The 27,701-nt window shown below is 45.1% G+C and overlaps 2 protein-coding genes and 1 pseudogene across 2 annotated transcripts in view; 2 read left to right on the top strand and 1 right to left on the bottom strand.

The window, feature by feature from the left end:
• The first annotated feature begins 389 nt into the window (after positions 1-389).
• LOC121700737 lies at positions 390-12,918 on the top strand (annotated as a pseudogene).
• On the bottom strand, positions 5,902-10,779 carry LOC121700688. The gene is made up of 2 exons (XM_042083825.1): positions 9,379-10,779; positions 5,902-7,454 (listed from the first exon to the last, which is right to left on the bottom strand). The coding sequence occupies exons 1-2, from the start codon at positions 10,463-10,465 to the stop codon at positions 5,902-5,904; spliced, it is 2,640 nt and encodes an 879-aa protein (XP_041939759.1). The 5' UTR covers positions 10,466-10,779.
• Positions 12,919-18,373: 5,455 nt separating the features above from the next.
• Positions 18,374-27,701, top strand: part of LOC121699922 (cytochrome P450 2J2-like) — a 9,357-nt gene continuing 29 nt past the window's right edge. Inside the window, exons 1-9 of the mRNA XM_042082481.1 lie at positions 18,374-18,682; positions 23,957-24,119; positions 24,329-24,481; positions 25,021-25,181; positions 25,369-25,542; positions 25,833-25,971; positions 26,060-26,247; positions 26,836-26,977; positions 27,111-27,701. The exon at positions 27,111-27,701 is cut by the window's right edge and continues 29 nt beyond it. Coding sequence (XP_041938415.1) covers positions 18,518-18,682; positions 23,957-24,119; positions 24,329-24,481; positions 25,021-25,181; positions 25,369-25,542; positions 25,833-25,971; positions 26,060-26,247; positions 26,836-26,977; positions 27,111-27,301 — 1,476 coding nt within the window. The 5' untranslated portion in view covers positions 18,374-18,517 and the 3' untranslated portion in view covers positions 27,302-27,701. The remainder of the gene's footprint in view (positions 18,683-23,956; positions 24,120-24,328; positions 24,482-25,020; positions 25,182-25,368; positions 25,543-25,832; positions 25,972-26,059; positions 26,248-26,835; positions 26,978-27,110) is intronic.

Raw genomic sequence — 27,701 nt, 5'->3', positions numbered from 1 at the left:
AAATTAAGTAAAACACATATTTTCAGTTCAATATATCAGTTCAATCATGAACTAACTTATTTAAATGGTGGATCTACCTGTTTTGCATTAAATTGGAATTATTTCACCAAAGAGCACCTTTGGATACAAAGTGAGTTTACTCTTTTGAGGAATTCTGAAGCCCTCCTGCTCCATGTTTGTCACATATTTGTTTAAAGGAGCTATGTGTAATTCTGTAGGTTGAGTTATCTTGAACACAGCCACATGACACTCCTCCATGGACTGTTTGATACCTCCACACATGGTACAATGTGGTGTTAGGTGTGAGCTACACCAGGCGCGTAATTGAAGCGCTCTGTTCGCGACGCGTAAAATCCATTTTAAATGAATGGTCTATTTTTTGTCGAATGTACGCGCCGCTGTCACGTCTGGTGTAGTCACGTCTGGTGTAGTTACTTCCATTGATTATAGTAGCAGCTAATTGATGCAGCAGACGCTACGCAAATGGAACGTTTCAGTTAGGCGCCTGGTGTAGCTCATACCTTACATAATAGCCGGTACGACGCTAGCTAGTTTGCGCGTTAACTTTAGTGGATATTCAGAGAGCACAGACCATGGCGTAGGCCTATCTTTCTCCTTCTGCCTGTGGGCTGCAGTCATTTTTATTTAGTCTGGGCATGGGCAATCTGTTTGAAGCTTGGTAACCATTATTGTTGAAGAACTACTTTGGTGATGGAAGGATGGTGAATTGATCAATTTTTGCATTTTGTTAAATTATGTAGTGACTTATTTAGAAATGCAATAATCAAAATCCAAAAATCTATTTGGTTGACGGTTTGTTTCATTATAAACTGAGTGCAATATGGGGGAAGTTGAAATAAAATGTGACATGATTACAAAAACAAAGGCTTGTCATCAACCAAAACACATCTGTCTTTCATCTTTCTCCCCTGTGATCAGATTACCCAAGATTCATGTTAATGCCAGGTGTAAAGTGGGCGATACTGACACACACATTACACACATGGACTGGACTTGGGCTTAAATAGAGGGAACTGAGGGAATTTGAGCAGACACACACACACACACAGGCAGTAACCATGCTGGTCTCTGTGCTGTTTTTCTTGTTTGTGGTCTTCCTCCTCTTCTTCCTCTTCAGGGTGAGAAGACCCAAGAACTTTCCTCCTGGACCCAGAGCACTTCCTCTGCTGGGAAACCTGTTGGAGATCAACTCACACCAGCCACTGAAGAGTTACAAGAAGGTAAATACAACAACATTATTTCAGGAAGGTAAAGCAAACACATTGCAATATAAACTCTAAATGTCAATATCATGCTGTTGGTCTTTTCTTTTTTGTACAGCCCTCACTCTTTTGAACTGTGTGAAATTGTATTAAGAGAGTTCATATATGTCAATGTATAAATCTTTTGTATAATCAACATTATATTTGCTGAAGGTAGCTTGCACTGTCACATGGTGAATGGACACTACTTGACTTTCAAGAAGCATAACACAAGACATTGCTTAAACTCAAAGCAGCATAACAGCACATCACAACACAACACACTGTAGCACAATAGATGTGTTGTCATTCAACTTATTTTGATAGTTTAGGGGCATCCCTGATGATTCATGAAAATTAAACAAAAAGAAACTTGCATCAGTGTGTATTTCCATATTTTGTGCAATGCCAATTAAAATGGCAATCTTGAAAACAGCTATGGGCTCAAATTTGAGGTTGTGAGTGAAGCTTAAATGGTAGTACTATGTAACACAAACTCAACTGATGCAGTTTGAGGCTAATAAACTCTTTTTATCAACACGCAATACCTATCATACCTTAAGCAATAACTTTTGAACAGAAGTTTAAAAGTCTGGCTTCAGAAAGTAAAAGTATATGGATCTTTTTCACAGCAGCGTTCTGAAAGTTGTGACTACTTCATTAACATATTTAGTCACACCTTTGTCCTACTATTTCATGTCAAAATGGCTGCTGGGAAAAAGGTCTATTGGTTCTACCTGTGCACTTAATATCCTCCTGAGAATCAAGAAAAAAAAGTGTCCTCCAATTTCTTTTTTGTTGTGTTTTCCTATCTATTTAGGATTAAAAACACATCTTACCATTTTTATTTTGTTACATTTATTTTTATTTTTATAGCATGTCCACTGTGGTGGACAAAAGGACTGTTTTAGTATGAAAAGCTAACCACAAAAATTGACAAATTATGCTTGTAGTGGTATTAAATTAAGTTTAAACAAATATAAGGGAAAAGGCTATTTATTTTTCTAGACTATTTTATTTGCCTTTTTGGCCAGTTTTATTTATTTTTTCTGGATTGTTCGTTTCATTTTCATGTTTTTCTTTCATCTGCGATAATTCTTTTTTTAGTCTTACTCTTCTTCCCCATCTTCTTGAGGCACATGTTCATAGGTCTGTTTCACTCACTCATCAGCTCCAAATCTGACCCCCCTCATTCATCCTATACAAATTATCTCCTAAATTTCCCAAAAAATCAAAGTATTTTGGTCCTGGTGTCCATTATAATGGACATTCATAGTCACTATTATTTCAACATGTAAATAACTTCACTTCTTTCAAAATTAATCATATGATTCCTGATATTTCCATGAACAAGAACATATATCACATCATAATAAATGCTTAATAAGAAGACAATATTTGACTTCTCTATCTCTCCTCCTTCCATAAAATGTGCTTGTTTTGATGTCAGCCATTTTTGAGAAAAAGAAAGAGGAGGTTCCCAGCAACCCAGCCAATCACATGATATATCATTAGAAAGCCCAGGATGTCCTCTTTAAAAGACCACAGGAATTGATAGAATAGCTCAAAGGGGTAAAGGAGTATACTGTAGCCTACATCTTCAACTTATGTCCACTACAGAGGACATAGGTCTATGTAGGTCTCAGGGGTGATTCCACTAACTAACTGATCTATCTGGCTAAGAAGATGTACTATTTAGATCCAGCTGATTTAGTGAATGGTTAGAGCAAATTTTAGGCAGGAATTTTAATTTCTGAAGCCGAACATCTACACAGCTCTGCTTTTGAAGTGGCGTGAGGTATACCTTAGATTAATTTCTCATATCAAAGCTGCACATTTAAAGTAGGCCTGCTATAATATGTGTATGTGTGTCTTGTGTATTTATTGGTATTGCATGATATTATTTTTATGTGTGTGTGTGTGTGTGTAGTTGGCCGAGCGCTATGGTCCTGTCTACAGTCTGTACTTGGGTACTCATCCTACGGTGGTGTTGGCCAGTCAGAAGGCCATCAGAGAGTCTTTAGTCACAAGAGCCAGTGAGTTTGCAGGACGACCAAATCACATGTTGATTTGCCATATAGTGGAATGCAAAGGTAAAGCCACACACACACACACACACACACATACTAACTTCAAATTGATTTTGTGTGATTGGTGTATTTGCACACGATTTCAAATGTGTTTGTCTGTATCTCAGGACTGTCTATGGCAGATTATGGTCCAAAGTGGCAGGAGCACCGGCGCTTCGCCCTGACCACGCTGCGTAACTTTGGGATGGGGAAGCGCTCCATGGAGGAGAAGATTCTAGAAGAAACCCAACACATCTGTGCCGAAGTGGAGAGGCACTCCGGTACCACAGCTACCCCACAATTTCAATAGGATACCAAGCAGTTTTTGTCCCTTAGGGTGCATATTGTTTTGTGCATATTATAAAAATGTAAAACATTGTTAAACAAGTTTAGTAGCTCCCAAGACAAACCTCTGACACACGTGAAAGTGACCAACACCTGAAATCATCACATCCTTAGCAGACATGTAAAACTGGTGCCGTCTCACGTGATCTGCACCTGCACAACACAGGACAATGCAAAGTATACTTAAAAAAAAGACTTATGTCAATATCTATTCCTGTCCCTTCTCTCTCTCTCTCTCTCTCTCTCTCTCTCTCTCTCTCTCTTTCTCCTCACAGGGAAGACTATGGATCCTCAGCATCTCCTCCACTATGCTGCCTGTAACATTATCTGTTCCATTCTTTTTGGATCTCGGTTTGACCACGACGACGCCTTTTTTAAGAATCTCATTGTCATGATTGAATAATTTACTAAATTAATCTATAACCCTTGGGCAATGGTAATTTATGCTTTATGCATACTGTGTTTTTAAAAAAAATGTAGCTCTGTTATATTTTTTCAGTATAAATCTTTTTTGATACAGTATTTCAGCAATTACCTTCATAAGTCGCCTCTTCCCTTTCCCAATACAGCTCTATGACGTTGCTCCATTCACAAGGAATCTTCCTCTGCCGTTCAATCGGACTTTTGATGTAATCAGACGGATCAAAGCCCACATACTCAAAGTGGTTGCCAAGCACAAAGACTCATGGGTTGCAGGGCAGCCTAGAGACCTCATCGACTGCTACCCGGATGAGATAGAGAAGGTGAGTTTGTGGAACAGTATGAGAGTGTCGTGCCACTCTTAACAATGCAGATTCGAACCTCTCTGAGACACAACCACCACACTGAATAAATTTACAGTTATTTATTACAAGGGAGCAGCAGCAGCAAGCATACAAGCAGAGCCGGCAGAAGATGTTAAGGGTACAGTGTCAGGCCCGAGCCCACCCTCTGTTAAAGCCCAGGATATCACCCACACAATGCCCGCAATACCAGTTAAGCCACTAGAAGCCTAACTCTGAGCAACAAGAACATCACAGGACTCTTAAGATAAAATAGCCCACACACACACACACTCAATCACAGCAAAGGGAAATATCATTACCAACACACAGGCTAGCACTAGTAGAAACACAATATTATTCACAGCACTCCAGAATGTACCATTCAGAATTGCATAGCAATACGTTTAACACCAATAAAGCCACATAGGAATAAGCACACAATAAATCACTTCAGTCCAGTTTGTTCTTAATTGCCACACAGGTAGACAATTGTGCAATAGGCCCAAGCAGTTATAAGGAGGGAGGGCTCACCATGACACAGTCCACGCCCCCTCCGCTGTCGCGCATTGCTGGCCCCCAATCAGAGAAATAACATTGGTCGGCGGCACCCTCCTCGCCGACCAAGAAAACAACAAATCCCACAATGCACTGGGTGGTGTAGCAGCGCTGTCTCCGTGGAGTCCGCCTCCCTGCAGCCAGTGACGTTAGGGCACGCTCAGACTGCTGTCCAAAATGCGCAGAAGACTTCCTTGTCGGCAGGCGCGCTCTTCCACGCAGCAATCGCCCTCGGGGGGAGAACAATGTTTTAATACTTCGTAAACCTTGAGCTGGCTCATCCACACTAAGACAGAATGATTGTTTTACTTTCCTTTAGCAGACGTACGATCGCGCATATCAGCTGTCTCCTCTCTTCAGTCAGGCTGCACAGCTCCAGGAAGTCGGCACCCCTCGGGAAAAGGACAGTTCTTAAAACTTAGACAGATGACCGATGGCCCACTCACACAGCAAGACAGCAGATAAGCAAAAGTTACTTTCCTTCATGGATCGCTAGTTTGCGTCCTCTTAATCAACCCGTCAGCGGTCAGTCATCCAGCAGTCTACCTCGCATCAGCTGTTGCTTCAGGGTCGCGTCATCAGGCCAGCCCTAGGTTCCCCCCCGTTCTCCTACAACCTCCCCTTTCCCTATAAAAAGGATTTACCTCCCCATTCTCCCAATCGCAAACCCTCACACACCCCAGTCCAATTAGTCCATCCACCAATCACAGTTCCACATGAGAAAGCAGGAAAACGTCCATCACAGGGAATTGTTCATTGTGCACAAATAAGCATTTTCCCCCAACATCAGACATTTATACATAATAATAATAATAATAATAATAATAATAATAATAATAAACCCCTCCTGACTGTGACATTCCCCCCCACTAAATCAATGGTCGTCCCGACCATCACTCACGGTACCTAGCTGGCCGAACTCCCAAGTTGGGTCGCTGTGACCCTCATCATTGTGGTTCCCCCTGACCCGGGCTCCCCTCCCAGGACAGGTAAACCCACTGGCCACCACCCCAGCTCTGGACCCTCTACTCTACGCTCCCCTGCCACCTCACCTGCATCTCCACGAGTCCCACTCCGGTCCCCCCAGTCAGCAGGCTGAACGCGCAGGTGGTTGCGGTGAATAGTGCGGGTGGGCCCCTCCCGGCCTTCTGGGCGCAGGGTGTAGACTGGACGGTCCGCTGAGGGTTGGTTCAGCACCACATAGGGCCTAGGATCCCAATGGTATCCTAGTTTCCCCCGGCCACGGCGGCGGAAATCCCGGACCAAGACCCGCTCTCCTGGAAGCAGCGGCAGGGCCCTCCGGCCCCGATTATGGCGCCGCTGATCCTGCTGTTGCCGCTGTTGAGTCCCCTGGCGCACTAGCTGGTACGCCGAGGTTAGGCGGCCATGATGCTCACCGATCCACTCGAGGGTGTTACCCCTCCACTCCGATCGGTGTACTCCCATCAGCTGGTCGACCGGCAGCCGCGCATGCCTACCAAACAAGACAAAGAAGGGGGCCAACCCAGTAACACTGTGGGGCGTGTTATTATAGGCATGCGTCAGCTCCGGTAGATGCTCCATCCATCGGCCCTGTTCACGTTGGCTGAGGGTGTTGAGCAACCCCAAGATGGTCTGGTTCATACGCTCACAGGCTCCATTGCCCTGTGGGTGATATGGCGTGGTCCTCACCTTGTGGCAGCCGTAGAGTCCACACAACTGCTGGGTCAACTCAGCCTCAAACGCAGGTCCCTGGTCGGTCAGAATCCTCTCTGGGCACCCGAATGATTGGAAAACCGTGGTCCACAAGACTCTAGCTGTCGTCGGTGCTGTCTGGTCCTTTGTAGGCACTGCGAATGCAAATCTGGAGAAGAGATCTACAATGACCAATATGTATGGATACCGGTCACCAGCCCGGTTCAGCGACAGGTAGTCCAGGGCTAGTGTCTCCCACGGGTAGCTGCTGTCGATCGAGCATAGCGGTGCCCTTGGCCCCTCCACGTTGCTATTGAGGCAGCACTGGGTGCATTCCCTTACCCACCTGCGGTTGTCTCGGTTCATACCATTCCAAAACACCCTCTCCCTCAGTGCAGCCAGCAGTCGGTACCCCTTGGCATGACCCAGGGCCTCATGGTAGCGAGTCCAAACCTGCCTTCTGTCTGCCACCGGCACCACCACCGCAGTCACCTCTCCCAGTGCACCTGAGGCCGGCCTTTTACACAGCAATACCCCTTCCATTACAGTTAGGTTAGGCCATTCTCTTAACAGCTGTCGACCAGCCAACTGGAGGGTCTGCCGCTCCACTGCAGATGGTTCATGCCCCTGCTGCTGCCACCGACGTATAAGTGTGAGGTCCGGATCACTTCCCTGCCGCTCTGCCCATACCTCCTGCGTACCTCCATTAGTTGGGGCCTCGACACGTCCTGCCAGCAGGGCCTCTGGAAGCCTGGACAGCGCATCTGCATTCAGGTGCTCTGACCCTGGTTTATGACACAACGAGAAATCAAAATTATCCAGTTGGGCCACCCACCTCTGCTCCACAGCCCCCAATTTTGCAGTCCGCAAGTGGAGCAGAGGCCGGTGGTCAGTAAACACTTGGAAGGTTGCCCCCCAGAGGTAATCTTTAAATTTGTCAGTCACTGCCCACTTAAGAGCGAGGAGCTCCAACTTAAATGCGCTGTAATTTTGGTCTTGTTTTTCAGCATCGTGCAGGCTGCGGCTCCCATAAGCGATAACACGCTCCCTCCCTCCCTGAACCTGAGCTAGTACAGCCCCCAACCCATGTAAACTAGCGTCGGCCATTGTTGCACTGCTTGGGTCTTGCTGGGATCGGTCGCCACCCCACCCCCTCCAACCACATGGCCCAGGTACTTTACTGACTTCTGTAGGAGACGACACTTGGAAGGCTGCAACTTCAGCCCGTGGTCCTGCAGCTTCAAGAAAACTTGTCCCAGATGTTCTAAATGGGAATCAAAATCAGGCGAGTATATGATCACATCGTCTAAATAAATGAGTAGAAAATCGTGAACCTGCCCTCCCAAACACCGCTGCATTAAACGCTGGAACGTAGCGGGGGCATTACATAGCCCAAATGGCATTCTTTCGAATTGATACAAGCCCACAGGTGTGGCAAAGGCAGTCTTTTCCTTATCTGATGGGTGGACTTCAACCTGCCAGTAGCAACTGGCCAGGTCGAGGGTTGAATACCACTCAGCTCGTTTCAGGCAAGTCAAGGTCTCCTCCACGCGAGGAAGAGGAAAGGCATCCTTGTGCGTGACCTCGTTCAGCTTGCGGTAGTCTACGCAAAACCGCCAGGACTGGTCCTTCTTCCTCACAAGTACCACCGGCGAGGCCCAGGGAGAGGAGCTTTCCCGAATAACAACCCCCTCCAACATGCCCTGTAGTAGAGTCCTCAATTCGGCGTAGAGGCTGGGTGGCACGGGTCGGTAGCGCTGACGTATGGGGGCAGCATCTCCCGTCGGGATAGTATGATATACTACATCAGTGCAGCCATAATCTTCCTCACTCTGTGCGAATGTACCTTGCCATCGGCCCAGTAGACCCTCGAGCTGTCGCCGCTGTAGAGGGGCCAGGTCTTCCGCCTGATGGACCAGAGAGGCTAAGTGGTCAGGGAGGGCACTGCTTACAGGGCAAACATCCACCTCCACCACAGTCTCATCTTCCCTCCGGAGCACCAGCTGGTTGGGCACCTGGATGTCCTCCTGAGACAGCCGCAAGACCCTCGCCAAGGGGCGTCGAGGAGGCAGTTCGACCGGATATGGATGGGGGTTGCACACTCGGAGGAGGACCCGTCCATCCTGAAGGTTGGCCACCGCGCGCCCCACACACCATTCCTGCGCCCCATGGTAACAGTCTTCTAGAAGCACACTCTCTTTGTTGGCTCTCGGCACCTCAGGGACATGAGCCCACACCGCAGTCTCTGTCTGTGGAGCCAACCGCACTGGCTCGGCCGTGCGGAGGCGGGCTACCCCCAGACTTGGGCCTCGGCATTCTTCTGCCCGCAGCCGGCGGCAAGCTGCGAATGCCCGATCCCATGCTACTGTGGCTGCCCTGGGGAGAGTGGACTTAAACAAAGTAAATTGATGCCCCCCCTGCTGTCGCAGGCCCTCCCAACAGTACTGAATGACATTCATGCCAAGCACCCCATAAGTGGGGGGTAGGTAGTGATCTTCTACCACCACCACGCCTTTCCCCCGGACTGCAATGCCACCCACTTCAAAATCTAATAATGCATAGCCCACATATGGGAGAGCTAGTCCATTTGCTGCTTTAAGAGTTAGCCATGGGACATCTTTAGTATCTTTCATTTCAATATCTCCCAGATGCTGTTGCTAAATAAGGTTACTTGGGACCCAGTGTCAAGGATGCAAGGGAACCGCTTACCTTGGACCAGGACCTCGACCTCAGGGCACTGTCCTACGAGGGCCGTCTTCATTGGGGCTTCCGCGGGGCTACTGCCGTCTGCAGAGGACGCCACTCTGCGATGGTCGACTGGTCCCTGAGAAACACAATTGCGCTGCATGTGGCCAGCTTGGCCACACCGGAGGCATATGGGCCGTCCCTGGTCGTCCCATTGAGGTGTTCTATCTCTCCGGCGGGGGCGGGTCCCTTGTGGATGGCTACTGTTATTGCTAGCCGGGTCAGGTTGTCGAGGTGTTGGCCCGGGAGCTGTTCGTTGAGTGCGCAGTTCTGCTAAGAGAGAGGTCTTCATGTCGTTTACTTGAGCACGCAACTCCTCCACCAGTTCAGTGCGCATTGCCTCCTTGAGGCTACCCCAGTCTTGCAGCGGGTCGGTTGAGGACTTCGATCCATGGCTGGGCTGGGGCTGAGTCGGACTGTTATACGTGCGGCGGGTCTCCACATCCATTGGTGCATGAGCCTGTTGCGTTTCTTTCTCCATAGCCTTTGCCTCCTTGCATGCCTCGTCAAAAGCCAGTGTGGGTTCCCTGCGTGCTCGTCTCTGCAGTTCCATCTGTACAGGGCCAGGCTGTAGTCCAAGCACCAACTGGCTTCGAAGCATCTCATCATCGGATCCCACAGTCGGCTCTTTCGCACGCCACCTGGAATGAGACTCGCGGAGACGCAGTATGAAAGGCCCCACCCCTTCCCCTGCTTGTTGTTGACACTTAAAAAGCTGTGCCCTTAACTGGCTTACTGTTACAGCATCCCCATATATTCTTCCTAGGGCCTCAAAGATATGATCAGCTGTGTCTTTCTCTGCAGGGGGCAACAATAACACCTCTCTCTTAGCCTCACCTTGAAGTGCACTTAGAATAAAATCAACTTCCTGTTCTGCTGACAAAGTCTGGGCTCTCAAGTAAATTTCCATTTGACTACGCCATTCTGCTAGCGGGGGACCATTCTTTTCCCCATACTTGGGCACCCATGGACCCCCTAAAAACCATGGTACCATCATCATGTTGTTGATTACAGGTCCAGCTGCTCCACCGGCCTGCTGATCTTCAGACATGGTGCGGTGTCTTAAGAGAGGTCCTGCCGACTAACGCCAAAATTGTCGTGCCACTCTTAACAATGCAGATTCGAACCTCTCTGAGACACAACCACCACACTGAATAAATTTACAGTTATTTATTACAAGGGAGCAGCAGCAGCAAGCATACAAGCAGAGCCGGCAGAAGATGTTAAGGGTACAGTGTCAGGCCCGAGCCCACCCTCTGTTAAAGCCCAGGATATCACCCACACAATGCCCGCAATACCAGTTAAGCCACTAGAAGCCTAACTCTGAGCAACAAGAACATCACAGGACTCTTAAGATAAAATAGCCCACACACACACACTCAATCACAGCAAAGGGAAATATCATTACCAACACACAGGCTAGCACTAGTAGAAACACAATATTATTCACAGCACTCCAGAATGTACCATTCAGAATTGCATAGCAATACGTTTAACACCAATAAAGCCACATAGGAATAAGCACACAATAAATCACTTCAGTCCAGTTTGTTCTTAATTGCCACACAGGTAGACAATTGTGCAATAGGCCCAAGCAGTTATAAGGAGGGAGGGCTCACCATGACACAGTCCACGCCCCCTCCGCTGTCGCGCATTGCTGGCCCCCAATCAGAGAAATAACATTGGTCGGCGGCACCCTCCTCGCCGACCAAGAAAACAACAAATCCCACAATGCACTGGGTGGTGTAGCAGCGCTGTCTCCGTGGAGTCCGCCTCCCTGCAGCCAGTGACGTTAGGGCACGCTCAGACTGCTGTCCAAAATGCGCAGAAGACTTCCTTGTCGGCAGGCGCGCTCTTCCACGCAGCAATCGCCCTCGGGGGGAGAACAATGTTTTAATACTTCGTAAACCTTGAGCTGGCTCATCCACACTAAGACAGAATGATTGTTTTACTTTCCTTTAGCAGATGTACGATCGCGCATATCAGCTGTCTCCTCTCTTCAGTCAGGCTGCACAGCTCCAGGAAGTCGGCACCCCTCGGGAAAAGGACAGTTCTTAAAACTTAGACAGATGACCGATGGCCCACTCACACAGCAAGACAGCAGATAAGCAAAAGTTACTTTCCTTCATGGATCGCTAGTTTGCGTCCTCTTAATCAACCCGTCAGCGGTCAGTCATCCAGCAGTCTACCTCGCATCAGCTGTTGCTTCAGGGTCGCGTCATCAGGCCAGCCCTAGGTTCCCCCCCGTTCTCCTACAACCTCCCCTTTCCCTATAAAAAGGATTTACCTCCCCATTCTCCCAATCGCAAACCCTCACACACCCCAGTCCAATTAGTCCATCCACCAATCACAGTTCCACATGAGAAAGCAGGAAAACGTCCATCACAGGGAATTGTTCATTGTGCACAAATAAGCATTTTCCCCCAACATCAGACATTTATACATAATAATAATAATAATAATAATAATAATAAACCCCTCCTGACTGTGACAAGAGCGCAAATGTGAATATGATTGAGTGCACAGGAAGGTTTTTAAAATCTGCACTTAATCTCTCTCTCTCTCAAATAGAGATAGAATAAGATAGATAGATTATGTCTATTTATCTAGACATTAAATATCTAGACAATATCTAATAACTGAATATCTTCCTCTCTCTGTCTCTGTGTACGTGTGTGTGTGTGTGTGTGATGTATTGTAGAGGACAGATAAAGGCACCACCTTTGATGACAGTCAACTGGTATCCATGTTGTTTGACCTACTGACTGCTGGGACTGACACCATCTCCAATACCCTGCGGACAGCAATACTCTACCTCATGACTCACCCTCACATACAAGGTGTGAGCTCAAAGTCAAACTCATTGTTTTTTATGTCTAGCAGTATAGTATAAGTATAAGTATATACCGGTATACTCTTTTGATCCTGTGAGGGAAATTTGGTCTCTGCATTTATCCCAATCCATGAATCAGTGAAACATACACAGCACACAGTGAACACACAGTGAGGTGAAGCACACACTAACCCGGAGCAGTGAGCTGCCTGCTACAGCGGCACTCAAGGGAGCAGTGAGGGGTTAGGTGCCTTGCTCAAGTGCACTTCAGCCGTGGATGTGGGCATGGGAGAGCAATGCTCAACCACTTCCCCGGCCCACATTTTTCCTACTGGGTCAGGGATCGAAGTGGTAGGGTATGAGGTCAAGCACCTGAATACTGGTTGGTTTTGGAAAGACACATTTTGAGATTCTGAATTTGTGTGTATATGTTCACATAGAGCGTTGCTACCAGGAGATCGAGGAAGTGCTGGGCTCTCGTGAGCAGGTGTGCTTTGAGGATCACCAGTCCATGCCCTACGTCCAGGCCGTGATCCATGAAGCCCAAAGAGTGGCTGATGTAGCTCCTCTGGGTTTTGTATCACAACACAACCACTGACACACACGTCCAAGGCTACAGCATCCCCAAGGGAAAAATCATCATCACCTTGACTACATTGTCATTTAGATGATCACTAGATTCACAAGTTGCCACTGCATCTCTTTCTCTCATGCACATATTTACAATCACAGATCTTCATCAAATGCTGCATAGTTAATCCCTACAAAAGTTAGATGCACTGATTAGGTAATGAAGGTTATGGGGTGAAATGTCAAGGTTGCATGTGGTCTGTGGCCAAGGTGCACTAGAGGTTAAACGACATGGTGTTTGGACTCACACAGGCACCCAAACCGTTCCACGTCACCGTCCACCTGAGAGAAGACCAGAACTAATGGCTCCTCACATGCTTTCTCTTCAAGAGTTTGCTTTTAAAATAAAACTTAATGTTTTTACTGACTACTTACTTTATTTTACTTTTTACTTACTTACTTTAAAGGAGCTAAGTATAATTTAGTAGGTTCTGAGTTGTCTTAAACACAGCCACATGACATGATACTCCTCCATGGACTGTTTGATACAACACCACGCATGGTACAATGTGGTTTTACATGAGAGCTGGTCTGACGCTAGCTAGTTTGCACGCTAACTTTAGTGGATATCTGAGCTGCTTTCGAATTCGTCGAACAGAGTTGAATGTTCGTAGTGAACATGTTTGTATGAACAGATACATTTGAGTAAACATTCCATCTGAAAGTTAACTATCAGTCCAACTCCCAACATGTTTGCCGAGAACTACCTCCTCAAACTATTTGCGAGTGTTTGCAAACATTCGCAGAAAACTCAAGGCTTTCTACAATGACAAAATCAACAGCGCTACAGACACTCGAAAACTTTTCTCAACCTTCAAATCGCTACTCAACCCTCAGCTGCCTCCTCCTCCATCCAGCCTTACTGCAGATACCCTCGCCTCATTTTTTACAAACAAAGTGGCGGCAATCAGCAGTCAATTCTCTACATGCCCACTCAACGCATCTGACTCAGATACCGCACTCCTACAACCTCTAGGGACTGCTGGAACATCTTTTTCAGCATTCACGCCTCTCTCCGAGAGTGAAGTGTCCAGACTCCTGACATGCAGCCGTCCTACCACATGCTCGCTGGACCCTATACCTACGAGCCTACTTCAGTCCATCAGCCCGACCATCGCTCCAGCTATCACACATGTGATCAATGCCTCGCTAACCTCCAGCACATTTCCAACAGCGTTCAAAATGGCCCGGGTAACACCGTTACTTAAGAAAGCTTCTCTCAACCCTGCTCAAGTCGAGAACTACTACCCTGTCTCACTACTGCCTTTCCTATCCAAAGGCATTGAACGAGCAGTCTCCAAACAGGTCTCTGACTTCCTTTCACAGAACAACCTTCTGGATCCAAATCAGTCTGGGTTCAAAAGTGGCCACTCTACCGAAACGGCTCTGCTGTCTGTAACAGAAGCCTTAAAAGAAGCCAGGGCGACCGCTCGATCATCAGTACTCATTCTGCTTGACTTATCGGCTGCCTTTGACACGGTTAATCACCGTATCCTTCTCTCTATACTCGCTGACATGGGAATCTCCGGAGCTGCTCTCTCCTGGTTTGAATCCTACCTCACAGGACGCTCGTTTAACGTATCATGGCTTGGTCAGCTATCTGCACCTCACCATCTCACCACAGGGGTCCCCCAGGGCTCAGTGCTGGGCCCCCTCCTCTTTGCTATCTACACCACCTCCTTGGGACAGATTATCCATTCGCACGGCTTCTCATACCACTGCTATGCAGACGACACACAGCTCTATCTGTCCTTTCCACCTGACGACCCCCTGGTTTCAGCACGGATCTCAGATTGCCTTTCAGACATAGCTACATGGATGAAGGCACACCACCTCCAGCTGAACCTCTCAAAGACTGAACTGCTGGTCATCCCAGCTAAACCTACCATACACCACGACATCAACATCAAATTTGACTCCCTGTCTGTTTCACCGACCAGGACTGCAAGAAATCTAGGAGTTGTTCTCGACAACCAACTAAACTTCTCAGATCATGTTGCCTCAGTCGCCCGGTCATGCCGTTTCGCACTCTACAACATACGGAAAATCAGGACTTACTTGACTCAAGATGCTACCCAACTTCTGGTTCAGGCAATAGTCATCTCACGACTCGACTACTGCAATGCCCTCCTGACAGGTCTCCCAGCCTGCGCAGTGAAACCACTTCAGATGATCCAGAACGCGGCGGCGCGCCTGGTCTACAACCAACCCAAAAGGGCACATGTTACCCCGCTGCTCATCCAGCTACACTGGCTACCTATGGCAGCCCGCATCAAATTCAAGTCTCTAACGCTTGCCTACAAAGTAGTCTCCGGTTCTGCTCCCACCTACTTGAATGCCCTCATACAGACTTACACTACCTCCAGACCGCTGCGCTCCTCTGACGAACGACGTCTAGCTCTACCACCGGTACGCTCAAGCCAATCCAAACTTTTCTCATCTGTTGTTCCTCGTTGGTGGAACACACTGCCAGTTCCTACAAGGGCAGGGACATCCTTTTCCTAAAATTGTGAGAATTGTTCTAAAACTTACTGTTTACCATGTTGTTAGTCGCTTTGGTTAAAAAAGCGTCAGCCAAATGTAATGTAATGTAAAATATAATGTAATGTATTGTTTGGACAGGGAAATCATAGAATGGTAAAAGCATGTTAAGTAATATTGGACTCCAGCATCATTATGGAAATGGTTGAATTAAGTAATTTGTATTCTTATTTCTTTCTCCTGTAAGTTGCAGTCTTTTTTTTGCTCTGGGCATGGTTGCTCACAATCATAATGTAAGACATGTTTCAGGTAGTTGATGCAGCAATAGTCTAATAAGTCACCAACGTTGTCTCCCAGGCAGCGCTGCATGGAAGGCACTAGGGTTAGGTGAGGGTTAGGTGCCTTGCTGGCAACCATTATTTCAATATTTAACTACTTTGGTGGTGGAGGAATGGTGATTTATATTGATAAAATAGTTTGTGATTTATTTGTTTACGAAACTTTGAATAAAATGTGACATGATTATACAAAGACTTGAGTCTTGAGTCTCAAAGCTGAGTCATCAACTAAAACACATCTTTCTTGAAAATAGTCTTGTTTGCTCCACACAAAAATAATACAGTATAGCCAATAATAGTTGTGTAGCATTTGTATGCCTACCTTATATCAGAGGCTTTCTAATAAGGAGACATAGTACTCAAAGAATCCTCCATAGAATGGGGTTAGATCATAATGCCAATATGGTGGTTGTCTACACCAATCCTGCCCCTCCCATTAACCAACTGCTTAATTGTCCTTTTTAGGCTTATTTTAGCGATTTGCAGGGAGATATTTTTTTAAAGGGACTTTTTGGGACTTTAGTTTATTCACCGTATTCCCCAGAGTTAGATAAGTTGATACATACCCTCACAGGCAGCACCTGAAAAGCTGCGGTGTTACTTCTTCAAACCCCAAGGAGCAGTGCTTTGCCTGAATGAAAACATAGTTCCAAATATGCATATGCTTAGAAAATGGCTGTGTCTCGTTTGACATTGTTATTTATACAGGCTATTGGAATCTGGAACCAGCCACTTCGAGGCACTTCGAGGCATACCTGTCCAAAAGTGCGTTACCAAGATGGCCACCGAGGTGAGGGGACTTGTCCCATCTCCTCTGGTAGCAATTAGACAAATGAGACATCCTTGAGGAAGTCAAGCTTTGAACAACTCCCGGGGCACAAGCAGGAGGACCGAGGACAGAGGACGCGTGCAGATAGCGTTATGATCTACACCCACAGTATCTGCTTCACTCTCCCTTGCTGATAAACAACGTTATCTTACTGAGATAAAGTTCAAGTGAATGAGGTCCACTGATCTACAGTTGCCTACATTTAGGCCAGGGCAACATAGGCTAGGCCTGAGTGTCAGACCAAGTTCAACAGAGTTTGTTTTAGGTAATGAACTCTGCTGAACTGCTATAACTGTTAAGCTGAATGCCCACAGAGATCAAATGAACTGAAAGCAAGACACTTCAACAGCATAACACATCTTTTCAAATATTATTTATATATTATATATTTGTTGTATACACATTTTATTGTAAGAGACTGGCAGTGTGTCTCCTGACTGATGTATTGTTCTAGTATGAATATTGTATTATCAATAAATAGATCAAATTAATGCCGATAACTGTTTTATGATAACCAATTTAATTTGAACTGAATTGCTGCACAAAATTCATTCCTCAAGTTCAAGTACTCAGAAACTACAAAAAATATACATGTGAGTAATTTGTGGTGGCTCTTTCAGGATTGTAGCCAGGCAATTGAAAATGAATCTTGAATACATCAGTTCATTTTCAATTTTGAAAAGGTCAAGACAACATACAGCAGGCTAGGCCTGACAGTCTGAACAAGTTCAATAGTGAATGAACTCTGCTGAACTGCTACTGCAGAGAGTCCACACAGAATTAACTCAAAGCAACACTACACTACAACAGCATATCATGAAGTTGTTTCTTATTTTGGTTTGAATTGTTTTGTTTTTAGATAAAAAAAAAAAAGTTTGTGTTAGATGTGAATATCAAAGGTGGTGGGCATAACTGTGATACAATTTTTTTTTAAAAAAAAGAAAAAGACCAACATTTTTGACCAAAAAATGATCAGATAAGCTATTATATGCTTACCATTATGCCACTTTGTCTGTTGTACACTTGACTGTCCTATAGGGCCTATATTAGCCCATACACAATTTAGACTGTCGTCATACCATCTACATCTGATAACTTATTCCCTGCTATATATTGTTCTTATATTTTTTCTTTCTTGTTTGTCAAGCAATTCTATTATGTTTACATTCTTGTCTTTTCATAGTCATAGTTAATATTTATTAATAAGCAAGCTATCGGACTGTTCAATTCCACCATTGCACATACTCTACCATAGTACCTTATCACGGTCAGTCCATATCAGACCTTTGTAATCACTTCACAATTTGATATCTCTTTAAATTTCTGTGAGTGATGTTTATGCATGTGACATATGTGTGTTTGTGTGTTTGTTGTATTATGGTTGTCTAAGCTACTGGATGCCTAAACTTTCCTTCAGGATGAATAAAGTATCTATCTATCTATCTATCTATCTATCTAGATGTAGCTTTGGTGTGCTATACGACATGCGGACCCAGGTTTGAGTCCTACCTGAGGTCATTTCCCGACTATTGTCTACTCTGCCTAACTACTGCCTGTCTCTCACTCTCTCTCTCTCCCACACATTACCTGTCCATGCATAAATCAAATTCCAAAATAATTGCTAATATAGAGGTAGCAACCAAAAACATATTTATTCATTTTTACACCTGTAGGCTACATACACACACACCTGTAGGCTACATTCAGAACAAGCTGTTATGATTCCACCAGTGCCAGTGCTGAGTCACTGATATTGATCTAACACCACATTCCCTCCCTCCACTCTCCTCTATCCCTCCACCCCACCCCTCCCTTCCCCTCTCTTTATCTTTCTTCATGGGAGTGAGCCGCTGTCCACCTCCCCTGGCCTCTCACTTTTTGTTATATAAAGTCTATTTACTGCTCACCGGTTAAACTAAGTGGAGTGACTTGCTGAGCCACTGAGCCACACGCACACACACAGACACACAAAGAGAGAGAGAGAGAGAGACCATGCTGATCTCTGTGCTGCTGTTGTGGTTTGGAATCGTCCTCCTCTTCTTCTTCTTCTTCAGGGTGAGAAGACCCAAGAACTTTCCTCCTGGGCCCAGAGCACTTCCTCTGCTGGGAAACCTGCTGGAGATCAACCCACACCAGCCACTAAAGACTTTGGATAAGGTAAGGAGCACCTACTGTACAGATAAAGACACACTAAAGAGTTTCAAAAATGTGAAGACACACACACACACACTCTCAATCCACAGGTAGACACACATACATTGCTCTACTGTTTGTATATCTATGAGGCCACTTTGCTGTTGTGATGTCTGATGACTGATACCTATTACAGTGAATTACAGTGCCCTGTATAATTATTGGCACCCTTGGTAAAGTTGACTAAAAACAGGTATAAAAAAGAATCTCTTGATGATTTATTATAGACCCTTTCAACAATAAAAACAAAAACAAACAAACATTCTATTTGGTTCCCAATCTACTTCCTCTGCATTAAGATAACATATGGAATGTTAAAAAGGAAGTCTTGTGGGGCCAACTATGATGCTGATAATGGAACTCTCTTGAAAGGGTCTATAGAGCTGGTAAGTCCCGCCCTTTCCGCTATCCCCGCTGGACCTCTAGATTGAAAAATCGTTAATGCAAGTGAATGTGAGAAAATAATTATTTTCTGGTCCTGTTTGAATTTTGCCATGAATGTGAACATATGTTGTCTGTGAATTTTTAATATAAATTGTCGTGTAAAGAATGCTACAATTGAGCGGGTAGAAGTTTGATGCGGTTAAACTTTGTGTGAGAGCACTTTGTGGACTACAACTTTCCGCTAGACGACAGCTAACTAGTTTCCCATAACAACCATCAGTTGGTCGAGATGTAGAAGGTTATTAAGATCGACTTTGAACACAGTGAACCATACAACTTTACAATCACACTGTATCATAGTGTTAATGTGTTGAGTGAAGCTAGACATGTTTCGAATATTTTTGTTACCATGTGTGTTTATTCCTGCCGTTACAAAAACTAGCATCTCAGTTAATGTTAGCGATTAGAGCTAGCTCACGTCACAGGCGACATGTAGTCTTTCTCGTTATGTCTTTTCCACAACTGATAGCCGAAGAATCATATAATATACTGTCAAACTCGTAACATGAAAAATTATATTAAAAATTCACAGACAACATATTGTAGCGTCGGCGCAGAAAGACAGTGTTAGCGTTCTCCCGCAAAAAGCATGCTGGGATACGAGAGTGAACAGTTGGGGGGTTTATGTCGTTATTCTTGTAAGTTATAAGTGTAAAGTTAGTGTCTTTAGTGTAACATGTTTCCCTTTTAGTTTCCCCTCATGTGTGTTCCTTTTTGTGTGGGGGGTTGGACCTCCCTTGTTGGTGTAGTGTGTGTGTGTCTTCTTGACCTGCCCTGTGTGCATTGTGTTCTGTGTCTGTGTCCCTGCCCTCGTTCTCAGCCAATAAAGCTTGCTCTGAACAACTCTTGGTGTCCTGAAACCTTCAAATATTACAGTGGTGTCAGAAGTAAAGCGATGGAAGCCTCCATTGCGGGACCGTGTGGCGGAGCTGCCCCTGCCCCGGGAGTTATCCTGAGGGTAGGCGACCTGACCCCGGGGTGGGGGCCGTTCAAGCTCCCGCCAGCCCTTATAAGGGCTCCCAAGGCTCGCACCAAGGCTTGCCGCCGGAGGAGAGGAGCCGCCGCCTGGACCTGCCTGCTGCCATGGGAGGAGATCTTGCCGGAAGAGGGGTCTGAAGAGGCGTTCGCGGAGAAGACAACGCTGGCCTGGGCGCCGACTCCACGGTGAGCAGCGGCGCGTGAGCAGAGCCGAGGGAGTGCGGCGAGGAAGAGGTTCCTAGACGATGGACGGTTGGCGGAGCTGCTGAGGGCAGCGAACTCACGACGGTGGGGCAGCTTCGGCGGAAAGGCCCTTTGAACTCTGAACTTTTGGGTGCGTGTGAGAGGCACCGTGCTGTGTAGGCGCCAGTTCTAGTTGGCCTGTTGGCCGGCGCCTTTAGAAAAAAAAAAAGAAAAGCTCGTTGTGTGGAGTTCGTTAGTATGACCATCTCGGGGGTCGTGGCTTCGCCGAGGCCGCGAAGGAGTGGAACGGGCCGGGAGCAGAACAGTACGGCTCTGCGAGATGGCAACACGAGGAGGGACGCCGAAGACGGTAGCTGCAGCGGGAGAGCTCAGCGCCGTCCGGTTGCTGCGGAGTCGGTGCCTGTCTGTCCTGGTCGGCGACTCGACGGAGCGGAGTGGCGTTGGTGCAGCTTCATCTGACCCCCCTCGAACCCCGGTGCTTGGTACAGTGTCGACGGTTGAAAAGGCCACCTAGGGCCCTGCCAGGAGAGGAGGAGTGCCGCGGTGACACGCCGCAGAAAGTGCAGCCTGAGGGCGGCTGCTGAGAGGGAGCTGGTGACGAGCGGGGTCGGCCACGTGGCTGCTAGCACGCCCGAACTGGATTGCTAGCAGCGTGGCGCCCCGTTGAGTGAGCTCCTGCGGCGTGTGCACCCCACGTGATTTGGCGGTACTGTCGCACTGGACTGAGTGGCGGGCGACGCGCGCCGACGCTAGCATGTGGCTACCTCGTGGTCGTTGCCGAGGACGGCAACGGCTTGTTGGGGGAGCTATGTAGCGTCGGCGCAGAAAGACAGTGTTAGCGTTCTCCCGCGAAAAGCATGCTGGGATACGAGAGTGAACAGTTGGGGGGTTTATGTCGTTATTCTTTAGTGTAACATGTTTCCCTTTTAGTTCCCCCTCATGTTTGTTCCTTTTTGTGTGGGGGGCTGGACCTCCCCTGTTGGTGTAGTGTGTGTGTCTTCTTGACATGCCCTGTGTGCATTGTGTTCTGTGTCTTTGTCCCTGCCCTCGTTCTCAGCCAATAAAGCTTGCTCTGAACAACTCTTGGCGTCCTGAAACCTTCAAACGTTACAATATGTTCACATTCATGGCACAATTCAAACGGGACCAGAAAATAATTATTTTCTCACATTCACTTGCATTGACGATTTTTCAATCTAGAGGTCCACTGGGGGTTTAGCGGATGGGCGGGACTAACCAGCTCTATTAACGTTTTTCATGTGACGTATTCTAGGTTCTATAGCTTTGTTTATATCCACCTGGTAGGCAAGGGACACGTTGAACCCATTGAAAATCGTTGTCTGCAGCTGCCTCTCAGTAGGCTACATCTCTGTATTTCAGCAATGTCAACATTTCAGGCATCAATAAAGGTGATGATGAGACGTTATCCCATTGTTCAATATTTGATAGCCTGTCACAGGAACGTTATTTCGCTAAAATCGCCCTGATTTGGTGCATTGATCTGTTTGGGAGAACCTGCATGTAGGCTAGCCTAATGGTACAGTAGCCTAACTTTTTTTCTTTATTCAAAACTCGGTTTACACAAAGACGATGGATAGACTTTCTTAGAAGCTGTGAAATTTGGCCAGAAAGGAACATGTCTTCCCTCTGAAAGTTGACACAAAATCAAACAATATTTGATCATTTAACTTTAACTGAACAGCGACAGGTTTTGGTAGGCAGTAGACTCAGCAGACGTTGAAACGGTAGCCTACAGTTATAGCTTTATCAACCTTCTCTGGTGGTAGGCAAGAATGGTAGGCAAGGCACTGCAGAGTGCAGGCAAGCCTACAACAGTCGGGTTGCATAGGATACACATAGTTACAAATAGCTTCAAAATTGAAATTTTAATATCAAATATTGACCGGGATGCCGACCACTTGTGTAAGCCCTAACCGTTGGTTTTACAATAAGAAGCAAAAAGGCGACGAACGACCGTTTAGCCTACCTATCCTCATGGTTGTGGAGGATGATCGTTAGCAGCTGTGAAGTCTTTTATTCTCAAGATGGCCTTATGGTGTAGCGTAGGCTAAAATACAACTATCTACAGTCATCCAAAAATGAATTGCCAGGGATAGGCTATGAAGGGGAAAAGTGCAGCATTTTAAACATGGCAAGAATATTTTTACCGGAACAGTTTGTTCTAATTTGTCTCGTGAAATTCATGCTTGTGGACATCAATCACCTATCTTCTGTCCTTCTATTTCAAGTTATCATGAGTGTAATTTGATTATATAATCACAACAAATGCTAATAAATGAAAACAGAATAGGCTTATGTGCTAGCCTACAGATCAGTTTTGACCCATATGTCAAAATAAACTGATTTGATCCTATGAATTGTTTCGCAATCACACACAACTTAACACAGCAACCTCAAACACCACTGTTGAACCTAGGCTAGGTACTGCTTCAGTCATGTAAGAAATAAGCAGTTTATCAATTATCTTTACCTGTTTAATCAAGTCCACATGACCAAAATAACAGCATATTTAAAGGCTGAGCTAGCATAACAGCCTAATATAGCCGATGCTGCAATGGATAGCTAATAAAAAAGTTTCATACAATTAATAAACTTTATCACTCACATTCTGAGTTTTTCTGGGTGGTTATATATCCATGCAGATCGTCTTCGATGTTATAATATGTTTCATGATTCATGACTTTAACGGCATTAATGTTAGCCTACATGATGCTGACTCAGACGCTGGCTATAACTGTAGGCTACCGTTTTAACGTTTAAAGAAATAAATATTTTTAATAAATATATGTCTCCGACAATTATTCACAGACACTCTGATTAACTTAAACTTGCAGTCGGCAAGTCTGGCAGATTGAGTGGATTTAACCAAAATGTTTATTTGAATGGTTACAACTCTCATGCCCCTCCCCCACTCCCCCTCCCATCGAGTTTGTGCTCGTCAGTGCGTGTGCACCAGACTGTGATTGACAGTCAGATCTCAGACAGCCCTGCGCTGATTGGACCAGAGGAATCGGGAGCTGTGGATTTTTGCAAAACAAATAACAGGCTCTAGGTGGAGGTAGAAGCGCGTTTTTTTTTTCTAAAACTGACTGATTCATGCTGTTCTGTCGGAGCATAATGTGAATGATCAGTGAATATGATCAAAAATGTTTTGCCGACTGCAGCTTTAAAGACATTTAATATAAATAGGAAAATGTTTCTGTTACATTAAGATTTTTTAGGGGTGCCAATAATTGTGGGTGACGTATTTTTGTTAAACTTTTTTGATGAAAATCATCTGCACAACCAATAGAACACAAAGTGAAATACCCAAGCAGCAATACAATTTAGAGGAAAATAACATAACACAACATTCGGTTACTGTAGCATATGTATTGCATTTAAAGGAAACAAATATAACTCGGTTATCCAAAATACATGGTTAACTGTCTTCTGTCTTCTTTGGACAGTATCAATGTGATATGTATTGTACACAGCTATTAGTTCCATAATGTAATATGAGATTATAATTAGTTTTTTCTTGTGCTTGCTCCTTATATGTGTGTGTGTGTGTGTGTGTCTGTTTGTGTGCGTGTGTGTGTCTATGTTTAGTTGGCAGAGCGCTATGGTCCTGTCTTCAGTCTTTATGTTGGTTCTCGTCCTACGGTGGTGTTGGCTGGTCAGAAGGTTATCAGAGAAGCATTGGTCTCCAAAGCCACTGAGTTTTCAGGACGGCCAAATCATACGATGGTTTCTCATATACAACAAAGCAAAGGCAAGACAACACATGCTTACATGCAATGCAAAAAGGCAAGACAACATATGCACACATGCAATGCAAAAAGGCAAGGCAACACACACACACACACACACACTGATTCTTCCAATGGAACGATGCTTTCTCATGACTGCCGTAAGTACATGTTCCAGATTGTGTTTTTCAAAAATGTTGATGTGAGGCGTCACTGTGCTTTATGTATTTAGGTGTGATCCTGGCAGATCACGGCCCTGCATGGCAGGAGCACCGGCGCTTCGCCCTGACCACGTTGCGCAACTTCGGGATGGGGAAACACACTATGGAGGAGAAGATTCTAGAAGAGACCCAAAACATCTGTGCTGAGCTAGAGAAGCATGCAGGTACTCAAGGGTTAAACATTCAATCCACTGATTTAATTGACCCCTTCAGGGTCCACATCACAGAAAAATGTGCATGCCTATCTGGGTCAGACAGCGTTCCATTCCATTGAATGGGGGTGTGTGAAGTGACGGACGGTGACAATGAAAGTGCATACCATGACAGCTCAATATCCGGGTCTATTACCTGTGCCATTTTTCTGACCCCATTCTGTGCATGCACCCAACATAGGCTCCATAGGTTTACAAATATTGAAGGGGTCTATAGGCAGCTTTTGTGCATTAGGGTTCAGTGTGATGCAAAACGTTTCCTTGAAGATAAAAGCTGATATCTGTCTGTGTTGATACCCATTTCTATCTAGAAGAAGGTGCTAATTTGATTTGACACTTAGATAGATAGATTGATAGATAGATACTTCATTGATCCCCAGGGGAAATTCAAGAATTCACTTACACAAATTTAAACAAAGCTTTAGAAAATGTTTGACTTTCTCTATTTCAAACACATATTCAGTTTCTCATATTCACTTTTATCTCTGCAGGGAAGTCCATGGATCCTCAGTATCTTTTTCACTATGCTGCCTCGGACATAATCTGTTCCATTATTTTTGGGTCGCGATTTGACTATAACAACACCTACTTTCAGAGCCTCATTGTCATGATGGTAGAATTGACAAAGTTAGTCCTAGACCCTTGGGCTATGGTACTTAATTTTTTAACTTGTATTTGTTTCCATTGTTTTGCATAACATTTTGTATGAAAAAATAAAATTAAGTGTCTAACATATTTTGGTATATTTTTTATATTTTGTTTACCTTCATATTTACGCTAAGATCACCTCTCAGTGATAACACTACACGTGTATCTCTTCTTGCTATCTCCCAATGCAGATCTATGAAATTGCCCCTTTCACAAGGAGTTTACCTCTTCCGTTTAATCGGGCCTTTGACTTAACCAGGCGATTGAAAAACCACATACGAAAAATGATCTCTGAACACAAAAACTCGTGGACTTCAGGACAGCCAAGAGACTTCATTGATAGCTATCTGGATGAGATGGAGAAAGTGAGTGTGTGGAGTATGACAAGGCAAACACGAATATGAGTGAGGTTTAAAAATCTACTTTTATCTACTTACTATATGCATACTGTAGATGTTAAATCAATTAATCAACAAACCAACCAATCAATCAAATACATACATAGCAATAATAGAGATTTTAAAAAGGTTATGGTAGGAAAATCAGCACAGATTGTTTTCTTGACAGAGGAAAGGAGCAAGTGACCAAAATCAACAGATAATATCTTACTGAATGTTGTAAGAAAACAAACTGTGTGTATTTGTTTGCCATTTAGAGGACAGGTAAAGGGACTTCCTTTGATGATAGTCAGCTGGTAGCCATTTTGTTGGACCTTTTTATTGCTGGGACTGACACCACCTCCAATACCCTGCGGACAGCAACACTCTACCTCATGACCCATCCCCACATACAGGGTATGAGGTCAAAGTCAAACACAATGTTTTTGTTTAATGTCTAGCGGCTATTAGGAATGTATGTGTTTATTTGTGTTTATATGTGAAGAACGCTGCTACCAGGAGATCGAGGAAGTGCTGGGCTCTCGTGAGCAGGTGTGCTTTGAGGATCGCCAGTCCATGCCTTACGTCCAGGCCGTGATCCACGAATGCCAAAGACTAGCTGATACAGTTCCTCTGAGTGTGTTTCACACTACGACCACCGACACACACATCCATGGCTACAGCATCCCCAAGGTAACACTCACTTTTAACACCAGAACAAAGTGTGTTACCACCTACCTTATCATTGACCTCTTGTTTAGCGACAGTACGTTTTCTTGTAGTAAATGCATAGAGGATGACAAGAATAGAGAAATAATCGTTCACACAAGGAACGATTACTATAAAGATAACTATAACTATAACAATAAAAGCATCCACACTGACCAACAATAAAGGAAAGTCTCTCCTCATGTTGAAGAATGTGATGGCTAAAATTTGATGGATTCTGATTGGCTGTCAGCTTTTTGTCACTCTCAAAATCGTTCTGAAAGTGATCTCCAACTATATCGTTCTTCATGTCGTTATCATTTTAGTTTATGTGTGGACGTTGTTATTCATATTAGCTTGAGCGATAATTTTTTAGCGTTATCGTTAAAGTTATCATTGTTTGTGTGAACGGCTCTTTAATCCTTGTTACCTTGATGATTAAACCTTGGTGAACATATCACCACATGTAATGTAACTGATACAATTGGATCCTTGATGGTCACTGTCCTTTCACTGCTATCTCTCTCCCCCCCCCCCCCCCCCCTCTCTCTCTCTTTCTCTCTCTCTCCTCAGGGCACGATGATCATTCCTTTCCTATCCTCAGCTCTACGCGAGGAGGGTCAGTGGATGTCCCCTCATGACTTTAACCCAGAGAACTTCCTGAATGAGACGGGGGAGTTTGTCAAACCTGACGCCTTCATGCCCTTTTCTACAGGTAGAACACTCAGTCATTCTTTCTGACATTGTTGGAAATGGTACTGCACTCTTATAAATAAGTGATATTTTGCCAGTCTTTGATACACACACCAATGGCTTCTACAGCAGTGCATCTTTTTTTGTAAACACAGGCTCTCGCATGTGTCTGGGGGAGGGGCTTGCGCGCATGGAACTCTTCCTCATCTTGGTCACATTGCTGCGTCGCTTCCGATTGGTCTGGCCAGAGGAAAGGGGTGTTCCTGACTACAGCAAGGTGTTTGGAATCACACAGGCACCCAAACAGTACCATGTTACTGTCCACCTGAGGGAGGCAGTGAACTAATGGGTTTTGCTCTGTTGATCTACTTGAGGGCAATTAGGTTTCTGTTGCCTTTTCCAGGTTCACCTTACAGGCATCTATGGTTGTGAAATTAGTTTTTTTTTTTTTTTTGCTACAACCCTTATTGCAGTGCTGTTGCTGACAATAATGTAAAATGCCTGACAACATAATCCACATGTTCAAGAAATGAAGTGTAACTTAATCAAAATGCAATGGCATAAAGGACAAAATCAGATGGATTAGCTGTTGTCTAAATAATGTCTTACCACCAAGACATTACTCTATTTTTTTCCCACATTTGTGGATACATTTGTTTTTGTTGTATTTGTCAAACATTTATATTCTTGGACACTCTGGCATTGGGTTCATGTCTGGTGTATTTTCTATGTGTTTTAATATTGTA

Source organism: Alosa sapidissima, chromosome 24 (assembly GCF_018492685.1).
Source record: "Alosa sapidissima isolate fAloSap1 chromosome 24, fAloSap1.pri, whole genome shotgun sequence".
NCBI classification, from domain to species: Eukaryota; Metazoa; Chordata; class Actinopteri; order Clupeiformes; family Clupeidae; genus Alosa; species Alosa sapidissima.
This window is presented reverse-complemented; position numbering and strand designations above follow the sequence as displayed.